The sequence below is a fragment of the Bactrocera tryoni genome, chromosome 1 (assembly GCF_016617805.1).
Source record: "Bactrocera tryoni isolate S06 chromosome 1, CSIRO_BtryS06_freeze2, whole genome shotgun sequence".
Taxonomy (NCBI): Eukaryota; Metazoa; Arthropoda; class Insecta; order Diptera; family Tephritidae; genus Bactrocera; species Bactrocera tryoni.
In genome coordinates, this window is record NC_052499.1 from 42,979,492 (window position 1) to 43,004,958 (window position 25,467).

At 35.5% G+C, this 25,467-nt stretch overlaps 1 protein-coding gene across 6 annotated transcripts in view; it reads right to left on the minus strand.

The window, feature by feature from the left end:
- The window catches only part of LOC120772417, a 40,313-nt gene extending 15,675 nt beyond the window's left edge, over positions 1-24,638 (minus strand). Inside the window, exons 1-2 of one of the 6 annotated variants that reach the window (XM_040101038.1) lie at positions 11,228-11,482; positions 7,004-7,214 (exon numbers count right to left, since the gene is read on the minus strand). In XM_040101038.1, the coding sequence (XP_039956972.1) occupies positions 7,004-7,067 (64 nt within the window). In that variant the 5' untranslated portion in view covers positions 7,068-7,214; positions 11,228-11,482. Of the gene's footprint in view, positions 1-7,003; positions 7,215-7,526; positions 7,712-11,027; positions 11,194-11,217; positions 11,483-24,100 lie in introns of those variants that run through there. The other 5 variants (XM_040101061.1, XM_040101031.1, XM_040101053.1 and 2 more) reach the window with 5 other exon arrangements.
- Positions 24,639-25,467: the final 829 nt, after the last annotated feature.

Here is a 25,467-nt window from a genome sequence, read left to right on the forward strand (position 1 = left end):
AAGCATATGCCAGACAAATAAACAAATAAACACAGTGCACAGGCTGTCGGCACTAAGAGTTATCAGTGCTTTCCGAACAATTTCAAGCGATGCTGCTGAAGTGATAGCCAGTATGACGCCCATTGACATCCAGGGTGACGAATACGAGCGAGTGTACAAATTACCAGAGCCATCTATAGGAGCCAAAAGAGAAGAGAGGATGAAAAGCTTAACGATATGGCAGCAGCGGTGGAAAATCTCACTCAAAGGACGGTGGACCTACAGACTGATACCGGACATCCATTCTTGGATCGATAGACGACATGGGGACCTGGATTTCCACCTAACCCAAATAATAAGTGGGCATGGGTGCTTTAGAAGCTACCTGTACAGATTCCAGCACGACATTAGTCCGAATTGTCCGACGTGTTCAGAGTGCTTTGAAGACTCTGAGCATGTATTCTTTTATTGCCCTCGCTTTTTAAGTGCAAGGGAACTTAGATATACAGAGCAGAATTGGCGTCCGTTAGTCCGTGCTATAGAGGAGACTTAAATGTCTTATCACTCCCACGAAGTAATACCTAATCAGGTGGTCCCGTGGGAGAGTCTGGAGTTGGGAGTAGGTTAGGTTTAGTGGATTTAAGTTCCGCACTTCGGCTTTTGATGCTTCCTTCTACTTCAAAAAAAAAAAAAAAAAAAAAAAACATACGTTGATCGAAAAACGACCATAGACCCATGGGCCCAAAGACGCCGCAAAGTAATTTTGTTATGGTATCCACAAATTGCCACAAAAGTAGTCCGGATGTGTAAAAACCAATGGTCAATACATTGAACGCTCAATTCAAACCATTACACCTAGAATGACGTCATCTTGTACATATGTATATATGTATGTATGTAAGATACATTATCATACAAGTTAACTTACTATGTATTTAATTTTACGTTTTATCTTTTTGGAGTAATATCCAACCAGCAGAGTGAACAGCCGAATTAAAAGTAAAACTTAAATCTAAGGTTATATCATCACCAACTTAATATGTTAAGCGCCGGCAGAGCGAGACGTCGGCAGCGACGCATATTGTTAGTGGCGTATTAGTAGCATCATTTAATTCCTTAATTATAGTTTGAGTTCTTGTAGTGAGTATCGGTAAAGGTGGCGTGATGCATTTGTCAAATTTTGTACCTGCATTCCTGAGCATTCTTAAGCTTAGTACAGTGCACTGTATAACAAAATATTAATTTGGTTAACTTACATAGAGAATAAACAAGCGCAGGAATGGTCAAATGCTCAAAAGCCTGATTGATAAATAGTATAATGCACATAGTCAGTTTGATTCAAATTAATCAAAAATAAATCAAAGTATAGCAGAATATATTAATTTTACATAAATAAAATGTTATAAAGTAGCATTTTGCACCCTGGTAGAGTCCTAATACGCAGACAGGTGTACACTCGCTCCCTAATGTAGAAATACACTCGCTTATCAGGACGTAAAACAAAGCGTGGCGCTTAGTAAATCAAAAATCAGCAAAGTAAATAGAACAACACGCAAATAAATCATTGATTTTGATACAAAATATTTCTGTAAATAATAAAAGTCAGATTTTGTTTGCGCTCACTCCAATTACGCACATGTTACGTAGCCAGATATGTATGTATGTATGATTACTCTTGATGTTGGATCGTTCATAGGATTACTCTATTATTTATTGGCTTCACTCTCGATATCACATTCGAGCACAGATTTTTCCACTTTATTGCGTATTGTTTATGATGTTGTCAGTTTTTTGTTACTCATGCTTTGATGTGTAATTAGCCTCAGGCTTATAGAACTGCGAGTAAACATTATAAAAACAAATATTTTTTGGTGTTACAAAAAATAAGACAATAGCGAGCATAAGCGACTCGTTCCATTATCTTTCCTCATTACTCCCTCGCCTAGAAACGAACTTGGGCGACAAAAGAAAGAAGAAACAAGTAAGGAAGGGCTAAGTTCGGGTGTCACCGAACATTTTATACTCTCGCATGATAAAGTGATAATAATTTACATATATATGTATTTTTTTATTTTGATGTAAAATTAATTAGATTAGATCAATTTGTGTACTTTAAGTATTGAATTGTATTTTCATTTCCTAATGTACATACTTATATATTATACAGAGAAGGCATCAGATGGAATTCAAAATAGCGTTATATTGGAAGAAGGCGTGGTTGTGAACCGATTTCACCCATATTTCGTACATGTCATCAGGGTGTTAAGAAATTATAATGTACCGAATTGCATTGAAATCGGTTTAGTAGTTCCTGAGATATGGTTTTTGGTCCATAAGTGGGCGGCGCCACGCCCATTTTCCATTTTTAAAAAAAGCCTGGGTGCAGCTTTCTTCTGCCATTTCTTCCGTAAAATTTAGTGCTTCTGATGTTTTTTGTTAGTTAACGCACTTTTAGTGATTTTCAACATAACCTTTGTATGGGAGGTGGGCGTGGTTATTAACCGATTTCTTCCATTTTTGAACTGTATATGGAAATGCCTGAAGGAAACGACTCTATAGAGTGTGGTTGACATACATAGCTATAGTAGTTTCCGAGATATGTACAAAAAACATAGTAGGGGGCGGGGCCACGCCCACTTTTCCAAAATATAAATATAAATATCTTTATTTATGGCTTAGTTATGACACTTTATAGGTTTTCGGTTTCCGCCATTTTGTGGGCGTGGCAGTGGGCCGATTTTGCCCATCTTCGAATTTAACCTTCTTATGGAGCCAAGAAATACGTGTACCAAGTCTCATCATGATATCTCAATTTTTACTCAAGTTACAGCTTGCACGGACGGACGGACGGACGGACAGACAGACATCCGGATTTCAACTCTACTCGTCACTCTGATCACTTTGGTATATATAACCCAATATCTGACTCTTTTAGTTTTAGGACTTATAAACAACCGTTATGTGAACAAAACTATAATACTCTCCTTGGCAACTTTGTTGCGAGAGTATAAAAATCCACTAGCACTACAGAGGCGTATAAAAATTACATTTTATCAGATAATGTAACCTTCAAATCACGAGTCGGTAGAGACCTAACCTACAACCTAACTGAAGCATGTAAATATATGTATGTATATACAAATATTTATGTTGCTCCGTAAGAATATGTTGTTGTAGCTAAATTCCTAAGAGGTGGCACATTACAAATATATTATTAACAGCTCAGTGATGTCATCCCATGCGAAAACTCATTAATTCAATTTTAAAGAATTTGCATTCTTATTTGGGCAACACCTAGCGCAGTATGATATATACGCAAACATAACAACAAACAAATTTCAATTAATTTGCATAAAAATATCTAGTTTTCACTTTATTTTTAAAACGAAGCGGCACGACTGATTTATAATTGGAAGTAGTGTAAAGATATATTAATGAAACCTCTCCTCAACCTTTCGAAAAAGTCAAACAATTAGATTCAAATTTGGTTATGAATATATAATTATATACCTATGTAAACACATACATACATATGTATGTACATATATACTTTGTGCTTACATCTAGCTTATATGATCGGCTGAGTTTTTACTTCCATTGTGAGACGCACCTTGATGCTATCCAACAAATAGAGAGGTTATATATACATATGTATACTACTATGGGCAAAGAATAGTAAGACTTTGTTCATAATTAAAAATATTAAATTTATTCTTGAAAACCTGTGTCGTTCTCTTCAAAATAATCCTCCTTCCCTGCCCCAATTCACTTGTGGCAACGTTTTTTTCAATCCTCGAAATAGTTGCTAAAGTCAATTTCCGGAATAGCTTTCAATGCGCGTAGCGATTCACATTTAATGTTTTCAATTGATTCAAAACGGTTTCCCCGAAGCGTTCGTTTGAGTTTGCTGAGTAGCCAGAAGTCATACGAAGCTAATTCAGGCGAATATGGTCGTTGCGCCACGATATTGGTTTAAAATTTGGCGAAAAACTCACGAAAAATCAATACAGTATGCGACGATGCATTAAATTGATGTAAAAACCAAGCGTCCGTTGGTTCCGCGCAAGCGACGTATTTCTTGTTGACTATTTGGCTGGTCGGAAACAATTCAGAGGGCGCCACACCTCGACAATGGAAGAAAACTGTCAATATAACCTTGATTTTTAACCTGCTTTGACTTTTTTGTTTTTTTTCGGCTTCTCTGAAAACATCCATACAGTCGACTGTTGTTTACTTTTGGCGTAAATATAATGAATGTAGGTATACAGTTCCCACTAATTCCTATAATTGTCACGACAGGTCACATGACGATCTGGCAATATTGGTATTCGCACAACATCAATAGTTCCCGGAACAACAACTGTTTTTGGCCAGCCTTCACGAAATTCTCTTTGAGTGATTTGCGACCTCAATTGAATTCAGGATACCATCGGTAAACACTAAACCTTTGATGCAGTTGAATTTAGTTCATGGCAGCACTGTTCCTGCGGTAATCCACGTCGAAAGTTGTCAAAAATAATCACGCGAAAGTGTTTGCGATTTAATTCCATTTTTCGGTCGAGATGAATATTTCAAGCTACTATAAGCAACACAAATAGCGTTCATATCTCAAAACGTTCTGAGTATATAGTATAACATAAAAAATCTCACACTTTACGCTGAAGTTGTAAGTTGCCGGGTTTCAACTGTAGTGTTGCCAAATCCCGAAATATCAAAGGTAACTTACGTACGTACATACATACATATGTTTATTTGTTCTTGTGACTTCAGTAATTGACATTTGTAGTACATCAATGAAATCATTAGAATTAGTTCTGTAACATGTCAAAGGTATACGCTTCACTTCATCCCAACTTTTTCCTGTTACTCCGATTGGAGAATGATTGCAGTCGCTGCAAATCATGGGTGCTGTCATTACTATTCTCACAGGATTACTGTGCTGATTTGAAGATATTTGAACACCAACTCTATCTATCAACTTATCTGATCATCTTTCAGACACTTTGCAACAGCTCTAAGGAAATATTTTTGTTTACTCTTATTTATGGCTTAATTGCTGTGAAAGTACCCTAATACGGCAACGATTCAAACGTCAGTAACAAGACTATGTGAAAAATGAGTTTATTTGAATATATGGTAAACAAATGTTTAATCTTTATATTGGCGTAAATATTTATTTTTAATGTCATATAAGTTTGTACGTACGTATGTATGTATATTTATATATTTTAAATTTCTTTATTTGTTCTAAACATACCCTTATAATCAAAGCAAGAGAATCAAGTATACCATATAGTACATAATAAAGGATGATCCAGTTCGAGGGTCCCCACTTTTTTAAGAAAAAACACATAAACTTCAAATTTAAAGCGGAATGTTTTTTTTTATCATTCTAAAGAACATTCTTTGGCATTTAGTTTTTGAAGATTATCTCTTTCAAATGTTGGGCGTGGTTACGTCTCAAATGATCCATCCGTTGAGTCCCATTTTCGAAGACTTCTTCAGGCATTTCAACCGGTAGCTGGAGAGTGACACGCTTGATGTTTTGCTCCAAAGCTTGAATCGAAGGGGTATTGTCTTCATAGACTTTAGACTTAACATATTCCTACAGTAAAAAGTCTAACGATGTGATATCACACGATCTTGGTGGCCAATCGACTAGCCCAAAACGTGAAATTATCTGCTCCCAAAAAGCGTTTTCTCAATAAATCCATTGATTGATGCGATGTGTGGGAAGTGGCATCGTCTTGTTGAAAGCAAATTTCAGACATCAAATAGTCGATTATCATCATTTTTGAAGAAATATGGACCTATGATTACAACAGCCCACAAAACACACCAAACCGTGGTTTTTTCTGGATGAACTGGCAGCTCTTGAATCTCTTCAGGTTGCTATTCGTCCCAAATGCGTCCGTTTTGCTTATTCACATTGAGCCACAAATGCGCTTCGTCGCTAAAATTAGGATCGAAAATGTCGAATCTTTTTGGAACTTTTCAGGAGCCCATAGAGCGAAGCGATGTCGCTTGGGAAGGTCGAGCTGGTTCAATTCTTGCTGCACTTTGTATGCTCTGAATTTAAGATATCGGCGGATATAAAATGCGCCAAGTCGTTCGACTCTCCACGGTCTTCGTGTACACTCACAGCTAATGCTGCTATATTTTCTTCGCTGCGTGCTGGACGTGTTTTATTCGGTCGAATATTGTCCAATAATGAATGCTAGGTCTCAAGATGGGTGATTGTATTGCGAATAGCACGCTTAGTAGGATTATGTTGACCATAACTTGACTCACAGAACGTGAATTTTCGTAAAAAAGTTCAATGATTTTTTAAAGGATGTTCAAGCGTAAGTCTTTTCATGATGAAATGATAAAGAATGCAGAAAAATTTTCGTGACAGCTTGACTCATGCGTGATCTAATCTGTCAAAAAAAGGCTAATTAAAAAGCACCTCTACTTGAATCACCCAATATACATAAATAGTACGTTAAAATGAATAAAAACAATCTGACGTTACATACAGATAAATTATATTAAAAGTTCCCTTGACATTTTTCATGTTCATAAAAATGTATTTATCGCAAAATCTTATACAGTATTACCCAGCTTAGTTGCGCCCAAAATATCGATTACCGTTAATCTACGCACTATTGAGTATCATAAGCATGAAATCTAAATAATTTATATTTCTTACTTATTTCTCAAGTGAGAACTAACTAACCCAGCACTAAATTGGTGGATTTGATAATATAATACTAAGTTTTTTCCTCAATGTAGATTCTGTCAATGTTATTGTACCAAGTCGAGATAATGGTAAGATTTCAGGGATAAGTGCTATGTGATGACCATGACCTTAATTCCACTTTTCTAGAAGTCTAATACTTTTGATCTGTTCACAAAACACACTAACTCAAAGTAATTATGCCAGGATACACAGATGCATTAACTGGAGATCAATTAACTCGCAATTACTGTATATTTTTAAGCTATTTTTTATGTTTTCAACTCATTCATACATAATACGTACTATTTAACGTGCGCACGTCGGCAGTGGTGAGGTTTCCTTGTTTATACTTTCTTATCAGTTCCATGTTGACATGCTATATTCCAAGAAATATCAATTTTTTATATTTCAAAAACTGCTGTTGGGTTTCACTACATTAAATGTGTTGAAAGTTTCACTATACGAAAGCATCAACAAATTTCAAACGTGATAAAATTTGTTTAAAATAAATTCACTACGGAAAAAACATGATTATTATTATTTTAGATAAACAAAAAAATCGCAAATAAAATTATCAAGTTTTTTTTGTATTTATTTTTTTATTTCGCATCTGTGGTCAATAAAAATTTTATTACGAGATTTAAAATATTTATTTTTATTTTTATAGAATTTCTCATTTATTTATTTGAAAACGTTTTTAATTTTGTTCCTTCGTTTGTGTTATGTGTCATCATGTATTTATATGTACTATGTGTATGTAGATGTATGCATAACACATATATTTTTCTGATTTATTGGATTCTTCAATTTCCATTATTCACTTTACCACACACGTTTTGCCGCAATATTATTCTTTATTATAAGCGAGTATTACTGCACACCTCGTAAATTCATGTCAACACAAAATAGATAATGGAAATAGGTAAAGAATACGAAGTGCAACCCTATTAATTGGCAGATGACGCGATTCACAGCTCACAGCTCGATTGACCGGTAAAATGTGAAGAAGAGTTTGTGGCAATAAAGCTTATTTGATGAGTGGCGTGTAAAGAGTGGGCGGTGGGAATTATGAACACATAAAATTATAATATAAAAAATGTACGCAAAGTAATATTGCTTTGAATGTTATTTGCTATTTTATGACGGTTTCTTATACATACATATGTATGTATGTAAATGTGTGCTTGCGACAGTGGAAAATTAACGTACAACTAAATGTAACGTTATCTGATACACAAGAAGTTAATACCTGGGGATATGATTAATACAGTGATTTGTTAAGTGGGTCGGTAATTTCAAACAGGTGGATGTAGATGGCAAGAGATTCCGGTAGGACAACGCTATGTGTCCCACTTCTAGCTCATCGAGACCTATTCTTCATGACAGGCTTGAAATTCAAATTCATAAATCCCTATTGATCAAATAATTGCTTAGTTCAAAAGCGCTTTAGCGACTTGACAACGGCTATATAGACCTATGTATATACATATGTATGTATAACGTTAACAACTTGAAGCTCTTCAGACTAGTTGTCACTTCTTCTGTAAATCTGAATGAGGCTTCAGAAAAGAAAGAATAACAAGCAACTTGAATATGATTTAAGAGTTTAGTTATTACAAAATTACAAAACTACTTTGAGTATAGGATTATTTGAAAGATCGCTGGGCTTGAAGCATTTGAGTGGGCTTGGTGGTCCATCTCTAGAAGTTAACATGGCTACTTCTTCGTTACAATCCTATAGCAATCTTGCATGTGCTGCTGCAATTTTAAATAAGTATGTATTTCTGCATAACCGAGTTTACGCTGAAATACCAAGGCGCTAGACTTAGTACTTTGTTTTCGAACTGTTGGATGACTTTTTTATTATTTGCATTAGTACATCCTTAGAATTGTGCATCATAGCTCCACATCGGTCTGAATTATTGTTTATAGATAAGTAACAATAAACCAATTAATATTCTTCATTGGCATGTCTAACTTTTTTCGTTTGATTTTTACATGAACTTTCCACCATAGCTTAGAGTCTAGTGTTATCCCAAGTACTTAGCGAAGTTAAAGTATGGTACTCGTGCACAGTCTTTGAAAATTGGTAAGTGCTTCATTGAGTCATTTCTTTGTCCATTATAGGACTTTATTTACAGCTTTTTGGAGATTAGTAGTTGAATCATGTTCACTACTACGAACAGTAAGCAACGCGGTATCGTCTGCAAATGCTCTTTAATAATTGCAGTCTACTGGCAGGTCATGTATGAATAGAATATGAAGAAGAGAGCCAAACCCACTTCCTTGTGGGAATAGTGCTATTATTTCCCTAAGAATAGAATAATCGTCTCCTTGTTTAACGAGGAAGTATTTATGATTTTATGATATCATGATGCTGTTTCGGTAAAATCAGTTTCAATTTCGAAAACAGTTCTAGGTAGATGTAGTCTATGGCTTATTTAACTACGTAAAGGTTTGCGTCAAATATTGCTCAGATATTGAGGTACATAGTCTGTTCGCATCAAAGGTTAATTAAGAACAGTTTTCCGAAAATGTCAAAATTTGAAATATTTGTATATATTAGCATTATTTGAACATAAGTACATCGAAATAATCTCCATTGTTGTTGATTTCGATTGATGCATTTCTGCCAGCAGTTTTAGAGAAGAATTTGGTTGACCGTTCAAGAAAAGAGACTGAATGAAGTAATTATAGTTAATCTTTTCCGCTATTAAAACCAAACTAGATAAAAAACTTCATATACGTAAATAACACAAGCTTACGAGTGGTACAAAGCCTTCTGAACGACCTTCGACCTCTTAAACTCATGAAAATACTAAAAAAGTGAACGATGTGGTGCTTGAAAAGCAAGTGTTAGAGAGTTGGAAAGAGAACTCGACATCTCTCGCGAGTCCGTTCCAATGATTTTGGTAATTATTTTGGGTATAAAACGCGTTCTTTCTCGACTCGTCCCGATAAAACAGAATTTTTTTCAAAAAGAGTATCGGAAACAGGTCCCTTTGGACATGTTTGATTGAGCGAATTCCGATCCCACAATCATGGAGAACATTATAACTGCCGATAAGAAGTGGGTTTATGAATTTGACATGCAAACAAATCAGCAAAAATCGGAATGGAGGGGAAAAACCGAGTCGAAACCAAAAAAACACCATGCCAAAGCGGCTCAAAAAGCAAGGTGATGCTCATTGTTTTTAGGATATTCTTGCTTTGCTTCAACATAAATTAGTTCCGGAGGAACAGACGGTCAGTAAGGAGTTCTATTTGGCCGTATTGAGACTTTTGCGTGAGAACATCCGTCAGCAACGGCCGGAATTGTGGAAGAACAAGGGATAGATTTTTGCACCATCGCAGCGAGCCACGATTTTGACCGAATTTAAAGCCAAAAACGCAATGAATACCATCGATAAAGCACCGTATCACCAGGTTTGGCTCCATGTGATTTTTTTTTTGTTCCCCAAACTAAAATGCCGCTCTGTGGAACCTGTTTTCAATCGATCGAGGGGGAAAAACAAAATTCGCTGAAACAGCTGAAGGCCATCCCAAAAAGTGCTTACGAATTACGGGGATTACTTTGAGCCGATAAAATAAATATTTATGAATAATTACCCTGTTCAGGGTATAAATATGTTTTACTCGCATAATCCCTGAGTTAACAAAGGACCATAAGACTGCAGACAAAACTACTATATTTTTTATTATGTGCGCAAAACAAGATTTTCCAAAGTTAATTGCCCATTTATTACACCCACACGCTGTTTACACGCCACGCACAATTAACTGTATAAACAAGCAAATAAACACAAAAACAGGATATCCACATTCAGCTCAGATAAACACCTGCAAAATAATCGCAAAAGGCTAAGGCAAGTGTTGAAAAAATTGAAAAGATAATATACCAATATACCAACAAACGCCAAAAAGAATAAAAAATAAATGCCTGTGCGAATTAACTAATCAAAAGTTGAAAAGTTTAAAATGCTCAAATACCCATTTGTCGATTTTCTTGTTTTTCCGGTAACACAAAAATGTGGCAAGTTAAAGTACACGTGTATTTGAAAAGTTATCGCACCGTGACTATCAGCGTTGGTTCAGAACAAATGCACGCATGTGTGTATGTGGGTGTGTAAGCTCATGCACAGATGAATGCAGTTAACGGTGAATTTTTAGAAATGACGCCAGCAGAAAACTAACTACCACAAAGACGTAGAGTGGGAAAGGAAAATGGAATGGAATGGAAAAATGATTTTAAACTAACTGCTTGATTGCTACCAGCCCGAAACACGCAAGCAATCTTGCCACAAACTTGAAGCACTTTTCCGTTCACCTTTCAAGCATATAACTGTATTTTTAGTTTAAAATATTTTTTGTTTCTTCACTCAAGCCACCGACAACGGTGCAATTTCCATGCAAAATGAACGTCGGATATCGTGTGTTAGCTGAACAACTTTTAGTAACCAACAAAAACAAGAAATATGTGTAATTGGAATTCTAAATTCAAAATTAAATATTTTCACCGAAACACACAAACGCAACGCACGCACGGCACGCACTTTGTCTCCACTGGTTTATTTATATTTGTTGTTATTTAATTTAAATTTTTTTGGAGACGTTGCTCTTTAGCGCACCCAACCACCGCTTGATTCTATTGATTTGAATGTTAAAATTAGCGTTTCGCGTCCGTATTTGGCCGCTTTGAATCTCAACACCGTGCAATCAACGCTTTGAAACCGTACCGCATTGTGTCAGCGTTTCTACGCCACTGAACTCAGTTGTCGGCACTGCACAAAGCCAGGCACCTCTTGGAGTCTACAAATGCGCGAAGCAAATGGTGCGTATGTAGTCTTGTTGCTTTTGTTTGGAGCATCCGGCGCCACACAAACCAGTCGGCGAGAGCTTATGTACCCTGTATGTCGGCTGCTCTAAGAAAATTGTATGTACAAATTTTTGGATAAACAATAACGTCGACAGACTCCTTCCCCCAACAATGTAACGTGTAATGTGTGCACGTACATATTTACATGCAGGCAACACTCTTCAAAAAAGTTAATATTTTTTGTTCTAGGTAGAGCTATTAAGAGAATAATTATTAATTGTTTTTTCAAAAGTCTTCAACCCAGACTTCTTAAATCAGACATATGTAGTTTTGAGAGCAAAGTAAAATCTCTCTCACAACGCACTCTGTCGTGTCGAACTTTGCTACCTTAATTTTGGTTTGTTTTACATAAAACCCTGACGTAACTTTTCTTCGGAGCTTTCCCATCACAAATTATTTAAATATAACAGGAGAAATCACCATAATACCCAACCGTCAAATGATAGTTTTGAATGCCGTGAGATTGAAAATAGGAAAAATAATGATTACGGTAACTTTAAAGCGATTCAAGAATATATAACTAAGTATATATAGTTTATTTCAATTAAGTGTTCCAAGTGCTCGAAGTCAAGGAATCTAGCCTTATCCTTAGCGCCAACTTCAAGCTGTGGGAGTAGGAGGAAAAATCATATAATCCTACAGAAACATTGAAATTTTCATGTGATGTTCATGTTTACTCCAAGAGACTCTAACATGCTTACGCCATGTTTTTGAAGAAATGTTTACGGCTATCAAAGAAAATTTGTACGTTTTTACAGTTATCAGACAATTGCGAACTATCGGCCTAGTTATCTAACTTTCTATACTTTTTATGGGAAAATTCCAACGGCTTTCGAGGTTTTACAAGAGATACTAATATTTTAATAGCATTCTTTTTCTGAAGATCTAGACTTTATCGTCTTCAAAGTTCGAAACTAAATCCCATAAATTTACTCTACTAAACTATAATAAACGCTAGTAACATAGTAAAATAATCGGTGTTAACTAAGATAGTCTGTCCCCTCGCCTACAAACAATCAGTTTGGGGGACAAAAGAGTCCACATGTGAACACAGCACTAACAGCATTCGATAGAAGACAGGTGTGATTTAATGCAGAAAAATCTTTAAAAAGTAGGCTTAGTTCATTAGAACTTACACATCTACAAAAAGAACCCTTTTCACACGAGTAAAATCTCTCGACTGCATAACCCATTAGCATTTTCTATAAACATGTCGTTGAAAGTCTAAGATAAACAGACAAGTCTTATGCGTTCGATTTCTGCTTTGAGAGGATCATTTATACCGAAACGCAGTAATCAAGAGCAGAGTTTTCTATTTTATTTGCATCTTATATTATTTACATATTTGGGCAGCTATAATATATAAATTAATTTACATTTTTATATAATTATATTGCTTTAATCCACGACCACATCAGTTGCATTGACCTATTTTAATAGAGACCTGTTTACTTGGCAACTCAGCACATTTTTTATTCAATCGCAGAAAAACTACATCAAACAAAAATCGAATGCAAAATAAGTAAATCTTCTGCATACTAGTGTAAATTATTAAGGGAGCACCAAATTGAAATTTTCTTCGTACGCTCATTGGCATGTACTCTCACAAGCTTTGCACTCCACGTCTCTCGCACTCAACACACAATTGCTACTCAAGCGGCACCAATTTCGCTCTGTTTTGATTTTGTTGTTTCGTACACTCGTAGTACTATTTGTTGTTACAATTGAAAAACTTTTGTTAGGTATACTCCGTAAATGCTTGACTATCACCACAATTGTATGGAGTATGGTAGCACCTCAGACGCACTTGGTTTCGTCTAGTGGTCTACTTGTCTGGCGCCTAAACGATGTTATTGTCAGTCAGATTTGTTGGTTTTCGGTTATGCTTCGCGCTTTTTGAGTAATTTTCACTCATCTATCCAATTTGGGTTTACCGGCGACACATCCCTCCCAAAGTATTGAGTTTCAGGCGCTGCTTTCAATTTTATTGTTTCTCTTCCATGCACACTTCTCTTTTAGGACTATTTCGTTTAGTGAAGCGGAGGAAAATTAAACCGAAAAGTTTTGGTTAATAATTTATATAATTATGGTCTTTTTTATAGTCGGGTGTTTCATTTGTGCTAAGTATTTTTTTTGTTTTCAACAGACTAATGGGAAAACGGAGATGGATCTGCATATACTATAAGAACTTGTATATGTCACATACATAGATACATACATATGTGAGATGTGTACATTTGTAGATGCATATTTGCTATTTAAAAGAACGAGACAATTCAATTAGAAAGATACTCCTACTCTTTTTAAAGTTGGCCATCTGATCGTCAGAGCCCATAACTCAACAAAAAAAAAATTTCGGAAAGCAGCTTTCATAAATGCTAACAGTCGTAAAAGCTACGGTCACCATTCTTAAAGAGCCTTCATGAAAAGCCAAACTCTACCTCTGATAGAACGGAAAGGGGAATCGAATTTGTCTTTTTCAGAATTTTATTAGAGTAAAATAAATAAATATAAAAAAAATTACATTGAAATCACCTCTTTTATGAGGACGTCTACGAACGGATCCTTAAGGACCCTTAATTGTACTTAAAGGCAAAACAAAAAACTCTTTTTTTATTCAAAGACAAACCTAAACCCTCAAGTGGGCGTCATTAAATTTGTGATGTCATTTAATAAACTAACTATTTTAAGATATTCTGGTAACCTTATTATAACCTGAAAAAGGTTTGTCTCAATGTTTGTAACACACAAGAGAAAACGTAGGAGACTCTGTGAAGTATACATATACTTATGTATGTACATAAGTATATAAAAGTTCACCGTAGTGATCTAAGTCGTTTTAGGCATTAAAGTCCGTCCATATATACGCGATCTAGTCTCCCAGTTTTTAATATACACATGTATATGTATAGTATATCTAAAATTTCACACGTCCTTTTCGTACTAACACGCTGCCAATTTGTCGGAACCTCTGATATCGAACAACTATAGCTGCCATACAAACTGACCGATCAAACTAAAGTTCCTGTACGGGAAAGTTTTTTATTCTTCAAGGTATCTTCAGAAGTTCAGCATAAACTATTATTAAAGGCACCGCTAGAATCTCCAAATATATTGTTCAGATCAGTTTACTATAGCTTATATTTACCGTAATACTCTCAGAGCTGGAGTGTTTTCGTCCGTTCGGGCGACATGACCTAGCCTGCTGTGTCTTAATTCGCTGAACTATATCAATGTCGTCGTATAACTTGTACAGCCTATCGCTCCATCGACTGCGGTATTCGCCATTGCCAATGCGCAAAGGATCACAAATCTTCCGCAGAAATTTCGCTCGAAAATTCGTAAGGCCGACTCATCAGATGTTGCTTGCAACATATTGCAGAACTGAGATGATGCGTGATTTGTGAAATTTGGTCTGTGTTTGTCGACGGCTTTATTTCTCATTTGCCTACTCAGTCCGAAGTATCACCTTTTGTCGAAAGTTATTCTGCCTTGGATTTCAAGGCTGACATTGTTGTTGGTGTCAATGCTGGTTCCAAGATAGACGAAATTATCTAAGACTTAAAAGTTATAACTGTCAACAGTGACAAGTCGCAAGTGCCACTATGATGACAGGCGTTATTACGTCTTGCCCTCGTTTACTACCACGACGAAATTTACATTTTGTTTTTTGTTTACCCGTATATATACCCCAACGTTCACTTCTCAAACTTAGGCTCTATATTCATTTGCTTCGAAATTTTCAAAAACAAAATCAATCTTATTGCCTGAGCGAAATTGATTAAGCGTGAGCAATGAAAACGCTCAATGACCTAACTAACTCACTTGAATATGGCATAATTTGGGTTCCACTCAAATTTAATACCTTACATATTTTCCCTTTATAAGTATTTCCACTTCATTAATTGGCACACAAAATACATAAATAAATACAAAGTAAAGTGAATGCTTTTTTATTGCTTTTGTTTTCGTAAAATTTTATTTGTATCCCCAGTTAGACTAGCCGTTCCGTCGTTTACTTTGACGATTCTCTTTTCAATTAGCCGTTTCGCTTGACCTGAGCTAGTGCCGTTACTTTTACACGCCTTCAAGCAAATAATTTTTTCCTATTCTACTTTCTTTTGCATTGAGCAAATTATTTTTGCAAGTACATTTAAATATTTACACAGTTTTACCTTCCTCGGTCCGAACACCCCCGCATACAAAATGTCCTCTCACTGCCGAAAGAAAAGCGAGTTCAATGGAGCATACAAAATTTCGCGTGCTAATGTACGACTTGGTATTGCCTGCGAATGTCCTTCGAAATGTAATTGGTTTATTATCAAGATTATTGTTGCATGTGAGTGACAGCGCAACAGGTGTTAATTTGATTGAGAGTGGAATGCTATGCTTCGTCGTTTAGAGGAAAACAAGGAAATATATAGATACCTGCATATAAATGTATACCATATATAATAATGTATGTATCTCCAAATGCATTCATTTGGAAATGTGCAAAATACTAAATAAGTTGTTAGCTAAACATTATATAATTCTGGTATTCACAAGAAATCCTCGTTATTTAAATTTAAAGTTCTTTATTAACGTTCTCAGATTCCTATATAAAAACGATTCACGGTATGTTTCACTCATTGTGTATTCTTTCGTCCACATGAAAAACTAACGACGAGCATACATCACGTGCCTCAATATTAACTTTGTTGTATTATTGGTGCCGCAGAGTTCAAGCACCGCTCCCATTTTAACATCAGCCAAATAATCTCAGTGGCGCCAATTTATTTACTCTTCATGATGTTTCCCTATACTTCTCCCATACACCCTATTGATGGAAATGTATGTACTTACTTACTTATGTGGCAGTCGAAAAGGATATCGGCCAGCTAACCATGCAGGATTCCTTTTCAGCTTATTTGCAACTAATGAATAAAACATTTGTATTGATAGTTTGCTTTCCTAAACGCCGGGTTTTCCAATAAGGATGATATGATTTATAAGTGTCGTTTCGTCCACTTTTAATACATGATCTGTAATTTTTTATTCAGGAATGTTTTCAATTTCATCGTGGAACTTGTGGTGCCCTCTTGCCATTTTATGGTCATAATAACCATCCTCCTGTCCTCCTTATTCGTCGAATTGTTGGAAATTTCGAGTGTTTATTTTCTTTATATAATGTTCAAGGGCTTGGGAGGATGGAGTCATGTGTAGAAGTTCATACAAGTGAAGAAAGTTCTCTGATTGCCATTCACTTGGGAGTGGCCAGAAACGATTCTTTTACATATGGCTCAAACAGCTCACGACTTCCGGTCCTAGACCAAGTATCCTCTGGGTAGCCAAAGAACATCCGTTTGAAGGCGAGCTAAAGTGAGAAGGCGCAGGGTTATGCGCTGGATTTGGAACCCGCCACGTAAAAAAACACACCCAATGAGGGCATGCATATAGAATGTCCGGTCCCTTAATTGGGAAGGTACCACTGCCCAGCTGGTTGATGTCCTCGATTCTAGATTCCAGCATAAGAAAATACATTAAGCTACCCGGCTGTATCCGGATCGAAAAGCTACTAACCAGATCGATCATGTTGTGATAGACGAAAGAAACGTCTCCAGTCTTCTAGACGTGCGTACGCTACGAGGTCCCAACATCGACTCGGACCACTATCTTGTTGCAGCCAAGATTCGCACCCGCCTCGGTGCAACAAAAAATGCATGCCAACAAACACAAGGAAGATTCGACGTCGAGAAGCTGCAATCACAACAGATTCTAGAACGATTTTCTACTCGGCTAGCACTCCTGCTCTTTGAGAGCACTCGTCAACAACTCGGTATAAGGGATCTGTGGGACAACATTTCAAGCTCCTTGCATTCGGCTTGAATCCGCATAAAATTGATTTCACTCAAGAACTACTAAAGCCATTGGACCACCGTAATCGTCGCGAATTTGCGGATTTTGCTTTAGAAATCGATAACCATGTTTTTAAGAAAGTCATCTTCTCCGATGAGGCTCACTTTCATCTGAGTGGTGCGGTAAATAAACAAAAATGTCGGTTTTGGGGCGTAGAAAATCCACAAATTATTCATGGACAACATTACTTTCAACTAAATTGACAGTTTGGAGTGGAGTGAGTGACACCGTTACTGTCAATGGCGAGCGGTATAGATCGACGATAATCAACTTTTTATGGTGCAATTGAACGAAGTAGATTTTGACATTTTATAGTTTCAACAAGACGGGGATACGTTCCACACACCACCACCCAACTATTGTTTAAGTGAAGCCATTTAGACTAGACTGGAGACTATGGAGTCACTAACTTGCGTTGACTTCTATACAGAGTTCGTAAATATGTTTTTACAGAATATTCGTCTCGAACTCCTCCAGAGGTATTAATCGGATGTTATCAACTATAATTGGAATGATATGTATATTAGTGCGGGCCGATTTTTTCTATAAAATCGTGTATTGCGAGAATCGTTCTATGGATCATTCTGACCAACTTTGCTTAAGAGACTATGGGTCTAAAACCGCTTTTGAGCCATCGATGTATCCAAAAAAAGGTTACGGGACTCATAACCTATGTATCTACCAATTTATACCTCTCCGGTTAGCGGCGATAGTTGAGGAGTTCCCTAAACCGGCCTCGTATTAACTCGTATTAACCAATACTCTGTAGGTCCAACGTTTATCTTTCAGGTACAATACGCAGTACATAAAAATTATTTAAAAGCGATTATTAGGGGCGTTAAAAATAGTGATTATTTAAATGCTTTTTTTTTTAAAACAACGATCATATATTACACGATTGATTAGGTACTTTTTCATGACCAAAAACTAAATATACAACGTTTTTTATAATTTTATAAATATTTTTTTTTTAATTATAGCGCGTTGTTATGATAGAGAGTGATCAATTTTGAGGTTCCCTACTTTTTTAAAGAAAACACACAGAACTTCAAATTTAATGCGGAATGTTTATTATAATTCGAAAAGAAAAATTCTTGGCATATATGTATCTTTTGAGGATTATGTTTTTCAAATATTGACCGCTGCTACGTCTCAGATGGTCCATCCGCAGAGTCTAATTTTCGATGACGCGTTCGAGCATTTCGACTGGTAACTGGCGAATGTAACACTTGATGTGTTTACATTCCCCACAGGAATCTAACGATGTGATATCACACGATCTTGGTGGCTAATCGGCCGGACCGAAATGTAAATGTAATACTTTTCCGAAGTATTCTCTCAATAAATCAATTGATTGATGCGATGGTGGGAAGGGGCGCCGTTTTGTTGAAATCAAATGTCGCCGAGATCACGAGTTTCAACATCAGGCATCAAATAGTCGGTTAGCATAGCGCTATAATGGTCCCCATTGATGGTTACGTTCTCAGTGGCATAATTTTTGAGAAATATGACCTTCACTGTCACACCAAACGGTAGTTTTTTTTTTATAAAATAACAGCTCTTGAATCCTTTCAAGGTGCTTGTTTACATAGCCATTGAGCCAGAAATGACCCTCATCGCTGAACACAATTTGGTTGGAAAGCTGTCATGAGACGACTCAAGCGTAATCTGTCAAAAAAAGGCTATCTACTTGGATCACCCGTTTTATTGATATATAGATAAAAATGGCTTCCTTTTTTAAACTCTGATAGGTTTCTTTTCAAAATGTTTAATTAACAAAACGCTCGACATATGGAAGGATCGATAACTTAGGGCTCAGTTCGAATGAGTTTTGGTATTTTATAGGCCTTGTTCTGAAAAAACCATACCATATCGAGTACATGTACATACATATCTATGTGTGTCGATCTTATTCATTTCATTTCGGACACCCTCATGTGTGTATGCTTTGTGTTAAATTTTTTTTTTAACAAAAATAGTCAATAGTAGACTTTATATCGCTTCTAATTTAAACTTTTGTTTTCTTTTTCATGTAAATGCGCATAAACAACCGGATTTAATGATTAACTTTGTGAAAATTTATGTGCCTACAATAATTTATGTAAATATGTAACACAAAAACATGTAAGTATTTTTAAAAATAAAACGGTGATGACAACATTCGTCTTTATTTGTGTGGTTTTGTAGTCTTTATTCCGCATAAAATATTCTTTCCATAAACAAATAAGTATGTATGTAAATTACACACATGCCAAAATATATATGTACGTACATATATATGTGTTCATTTATGTATGTATGGGTATTTGCTTTATTTTCTTACAATTAATTTCCATTCAGTTTTCGGAGCAACATTTCAACACTGGCGACGACGTCATCGATCGTGTGGCACTAAAGTCATTGTTAGTGCCAAAGCGAATACGCCATCTGTTTGTTACTTAGGCGCACACACTGGCGGTCAAATGAAAGTTTATTTACAAATATATTCAAATACATACATACATACATATCAGCAACAGCTATAAATCATATGCTTTAATAATAATGGTGAGTATATTAATGTATGTTAAGCTTTATAATAGCATAAAGATTACTTTTGTTATTTTTTTTTGTTTGAAGAAGTTTTTTCAACGGAGCATAAATATGTGATATGGATGAATATCCCGAGTCCCCCGGGCTTTTGAATTTTGGTTGTACATATTTCCAAATTTATTAAGAAGAAAAAAATTTGAATGTACTAAGTATCCATTAATATGTGGGGAAATAACTAATTTAAGGAGTTAGGTGGGTTCGAAAATTTCAAAAAATCGATTTTTTTTATACCCTGAACAGGGTATATTAAGTTTGTCACGATGTTTTAAACACCCAGAAAGAAGCGTCGGAGACCCTATAAAGTATATATATAAATGATCAGTATGTCGAGCTGAGTCGATTTAGTCATGTCCGTTCGTTCTGTCCGTCCGTCTGTCTGTCTGTATATATACGAACTAGTCCCTCAGTTTTCAAAATAGGGGTTTGGATGTTGCAACGGTGCCATGCTTTGCAGTCCGTTATTTATGGCCAAAGGAAATTCAAACGGGATTTCGGCGAGATTTCCCTATAGATGGACCATTATGAGGTTAGTAAACATGTTTGTCGAATCTGGATCGAGATCCGTAAGTTCGTGTTGAAAAAACAATCGCAGCTGTTGCATCGAAAATTCATTACAACGGATAATACATGATGACTTAAGTCTGTTTCCGTACAAAGTTTGAATAACAACCCTCCAAATTTGCCTATTCCTTCTGAATTTCCCCAAAAAATTATTGAAATGGCCGAAGAAGACAGCAACTTTGTAAATTGCCAATTTATGTCAGATGGTTATATGGAGTGAATCAAATCCAGAAATAATCCACGATACGGAACATCACCCAGAACGAATTGTGTGGTGCGGTTTTATCAAAGTATATTGTCGGGCCATACTTCTTTGAAGGAAACGATCTAACTTTAATTTTTATTTCAGTCGTTCAAACACAGAACTTTATATACATATGTACGTTTAACTGAATATTTTTGGTTCTTTAATTTTAGATAAACCAATAGTAAGTTATGCTGTCCAGCTGAATTTCCAACATTTGGGCCATACTTCTTTGAAGAAAACGGCTTAACAGTAACTATCAATGGGCACTGTTATTTTAAAACCTTGAATAAATATTTTTATCCAGAACTTTACCGAATACGTATCCCTTTCAATAGCGTTTGGTTCCAGCAAGATTGTCCAACTGCACACATAGCCGGTTATTGCGAAGCTCCAACGAAAATTTGAAAACAAATTAATATCTGACCTGACTGCACCAGCCTTTTATGGGGTTATGTCAAGCAAGAGGTGTACAAAATAAAACTTCGAAATCTGACTGAATTGAAGCAGTCTCATGTACATATATGAGATTTCCACCCATCATATATAAAATAAAATTTGTTATACCTTTTGCCCCAGTGATATCGGACTACTATAGCATATAGCTGCCATACAAACGGACCGATTAAAATCAAGTTCTTGTAAGAAAATTTGAACCTATGAAGGATCAACCCGTTATCATATTGTGCCACTGTCAGGTGTATGGAGATTTCGAGTTAACAAAAGTCATAATTAATCGGGAATAAGATGTCTAACCATTTATGAAACGAAGAAATATCTAGTTCATTACTGCCATTATTTGCCGAAAAAAGTTAGTAAGTAGAATTTTACATAATGTCACAGTTTAGTGGAATTTTTTTTCTAAATATTAAAGGTAAATAAAATTTTCTCGTTATTTGCATTTGAATCTCATCTGGGATTTTTCTATAATTTCGTTCAAATGACGGTGACATATTTCGTTTTACTTCCGAAAACTCAAGCTTTAATGTCGATTCCAATTAATAGTAATTATCAAACTCGCAGATTGCGGGATTGCTACTTTGAAATCCCGAAAATTTCACTACTACAAAAGTTGAATCTACATCACTAATAAATGCATACATAATATCTACACTCACCTATACAAATTTATAAAATTGTCTACCTCAACCGACATGCCACTGTTTTTATTTTTCTTTGGTGTTTTTCGAATTTGTTTAAATTAAAATTCTTATTTGTTGGTCTTAGTTTGTTGTGGCTTGTAATAGACACGCTTTAACTTGAATTTCAATTTATCATAACAAACAAAGCGACTTTTGAGCTAATTTATTTCTAGTTCACACCCAGATTTTCGCTGTCATGTCCAAAATTTGATTTTCATGGATAAATATTTTCGCTGGCTGAAGAAACGAAAACAGAAAAAATCAACGTCTTTTTGTATTTGTTGTTATGTAAACAAAAATACATTTGTAAATTAATTACCTTACCTAATACCTGTGATGGGTAAACTTAACGGCACCAAAGCGGGACCACTCCATCATTCATACGCAATTCTCAAATTGCTCGTTAAATTATGAGATCACACAATTCTATTAATTTTAACTACAAGCGATTGGGTACATGTACATATGTATGTGTAGTATGTATGTATTTTTTATGAGTGTTTAATGCTTAATTTGTGAAGGAAAGTGAGGCTTCATTAATTGATTGGGTTGACTCAGCCACTGAGAAATATTTATATATTATACATACATAGATATCTTAAAATATATAAATATATGACCGCTTTAGTTTTGGTTTTTGTGACATAAAATGTATACAAACATACATAATTTTTACAAATTATACCTATTTCGGTATATTCTCTTAGTGTAAAACTTTTAGATCTATAATTTTCTCGTTCATATCGTGTCTATCGTATTAAGGATATTCATTGAGTTATAAAATTCATAAGAAATAAAAAATATTCCCAAAAATAATCAAACTTTAACTGTTAATATCTTTTAAACGTTTGGGTTTACAAAAAAATCATATTAGACCTTTTTTGTAGAGCATTCAATTTCCTAAAAAACCTAAGGAACAAGATATTTTTTTTAAGTAGTGGAAGCGAGATATAAATTTTTCTATCTGACAATAAGAAAAAATAGAAAACTGTATGTAGGAGGACCTTCCCGTTACAATTAAAAACTCATGTTTGGAGAGGCTTTCTTAGAGGTGTCTAGGAGCCTATTTTTCCGAGTACCAAACGAAAAAAAAAAACAAATTTTCTTTTGAATCACTCTAATACATATGTATTTGGAGGGAGGGCCACGTCCACTTTTTAAAATTTCCAAACCACAATTACAATTTTTTACCATAGTTTAGTGCTTAATTATGATACCCTTTAGGTTTTCGCTTAATAACGTTTCACGTCACCCTCACTCACACGAAACACCAAGTTCCATTAGAATATCTCAATTTTTACTCAAGTTACAGTTTTCTACCAAATGGTTTTGTGTCCTTCCAACTATCTTTAGTATTCCTTACAATTATTTAATACATTACATTAGTTCGGGTCGATTTTTGTTCCATAAAATTGTCTATGTGGGAAATATTCCACGGATCATTCTGAACAACTTTGCATAGAAGACTATGGGTCTAAAAGCGGTTTCGAGCCAGTGATTTTAAAGACGAAGCTTATCTTTTAGAGATTATAAAAATTTGTTCGTCATTTTGTGAGATATCCGAACGAAATTTAGTACTTAGGCGAATTTCGATATTCTATTGATCGGCCTGTTTGAATAACAACATGACATATCTCCCAGACAACCGATTATTCAGATTTCTCTTTTCCGGTATCTTGCCTTCTATTAAAAGCTAAGCGCATGTAATTTTGCAGAACTGTCCTCTAATACATATGTATATACATACTTAACAATGACAGTGAAAATAAAGAAAATTTAACAACTATAACATATACATATATCTCATACAACCGATTATTAGAAAAATTCATAGGAATTATAGAATTTTTTTAGATTATTCTTGTAAGATCTCTCAACCATTCAGAAAAGACTTTAGCATTGAGAACCCATCGTTCTACCCAAGTTAGAAAAGAAACTAGTTCAAAATCATGTGGAAAAACATTACAAATACCTTTTTATTATTTTTGTTTTTTTTTTGTTATTTCAAAGTATACTTTTAATAATAATTGAGATTAAACCAAAGGCTAGAATTACAACTTTGGCTTGATACATAGTTTGGTACTTACACTCCAACCTAGTCAATTGCTTTTGAGACTCTTTAGTCTGCCAAGGCGACTCCTCACTGCTGTCAGCATCTTTTGCATTCATCTTCATGGAAGCACTCACAGAACAGAACACGAAAAGGTAGTAACGGTTAGAATGGAGTCTACTTTGCGGGGTGGAAGGTTTAAATTTTAAATTCACCACGATACTTTAAGGGAGGTGTGGACAACTACGCACTAGTTATTTAACGGTCTTTATTTGAAAATTACATTTTAGTGGATATTTTTAGGGATTTATTTTCACTTTTAAACGACTTCAACTCATGCGGGGGGTTTGGAACTTCTACTGGATTCATGTGCGCCGATATCTTGCTGCATTTGCAACAATTAAAGAATGCAAACAATGAGCAGAAGCGCCACACAAAAACAAAAAACTTGCGAACGCATTTTGTAAATTTTTTAATTTGTTCTTGTTATTGATAAAGAACTGAAATGTCGAAATTGGCGCGTCGTCTTCGCAATATCTGTGACGCTGGAATATACAGCTGGACTCTGGACACGTTGTGACTATGCGACTATTCGATAAAAACTGAAATAGTAACGGAGCCGTTTGATAAATATTACTACAAACAACTACAACTCAAACTCAGTTCAGTTCGGTTTTTTCTTTGCTTCTTTGCCTTTACAACTTGGCGGTATTTCGCTGCCGCGAACAGACAGAATTGTGTTGTTCGTATTTGTTGTTGCTTCGGTGCTACGATTGTATACGTTGCCACCGATAGTTATGTTGTTTTCCAATTCCACACACAAAGGCGCTCAATGAGGATGGCGTCAGCGTGCGCAGCTGCGTCGCTGGGCAGTAACGACGTCGACGGCCACGACGACGACGACGGCAGTGACAACATCGTAATCAGCTGTGGCTATGCTATGCTATGGTTGATTGTTGTTGTGGAAACAATTTGTGATATACTTAAGTATGTATGGGAGCTCAAAATTGAAGAATTTTGGTGTATGGGCATACGTTTGAGAAAGTATTAACTAATTAAGGGTGTTTTTTTTTATTTTTTACCCTGATCGGGGTATATTAAGTTTGCCAGTAAGTTTCTAACATCCAGAAGGAAACGTCGGAGGCCCTATAAAATATACTTAATACATAATTACTACTTATAATGTATATACATATGTATGTATGTATATGTATAAGTGATAAGCATGATGAGCTGAGTCGATTTAGCCATGTCCGTCTGTATACTTATACATATGCGAACTGAACCCCCACAGTGATCGATCTGAAATTTTTATACTCTCGCAACAAAGTTGCTAAGGAGAGTATTATAGTTTTGTTCACATAACGGTTGTTTGTAAGTCCTAAAACTAAAAGAGTCAGATAT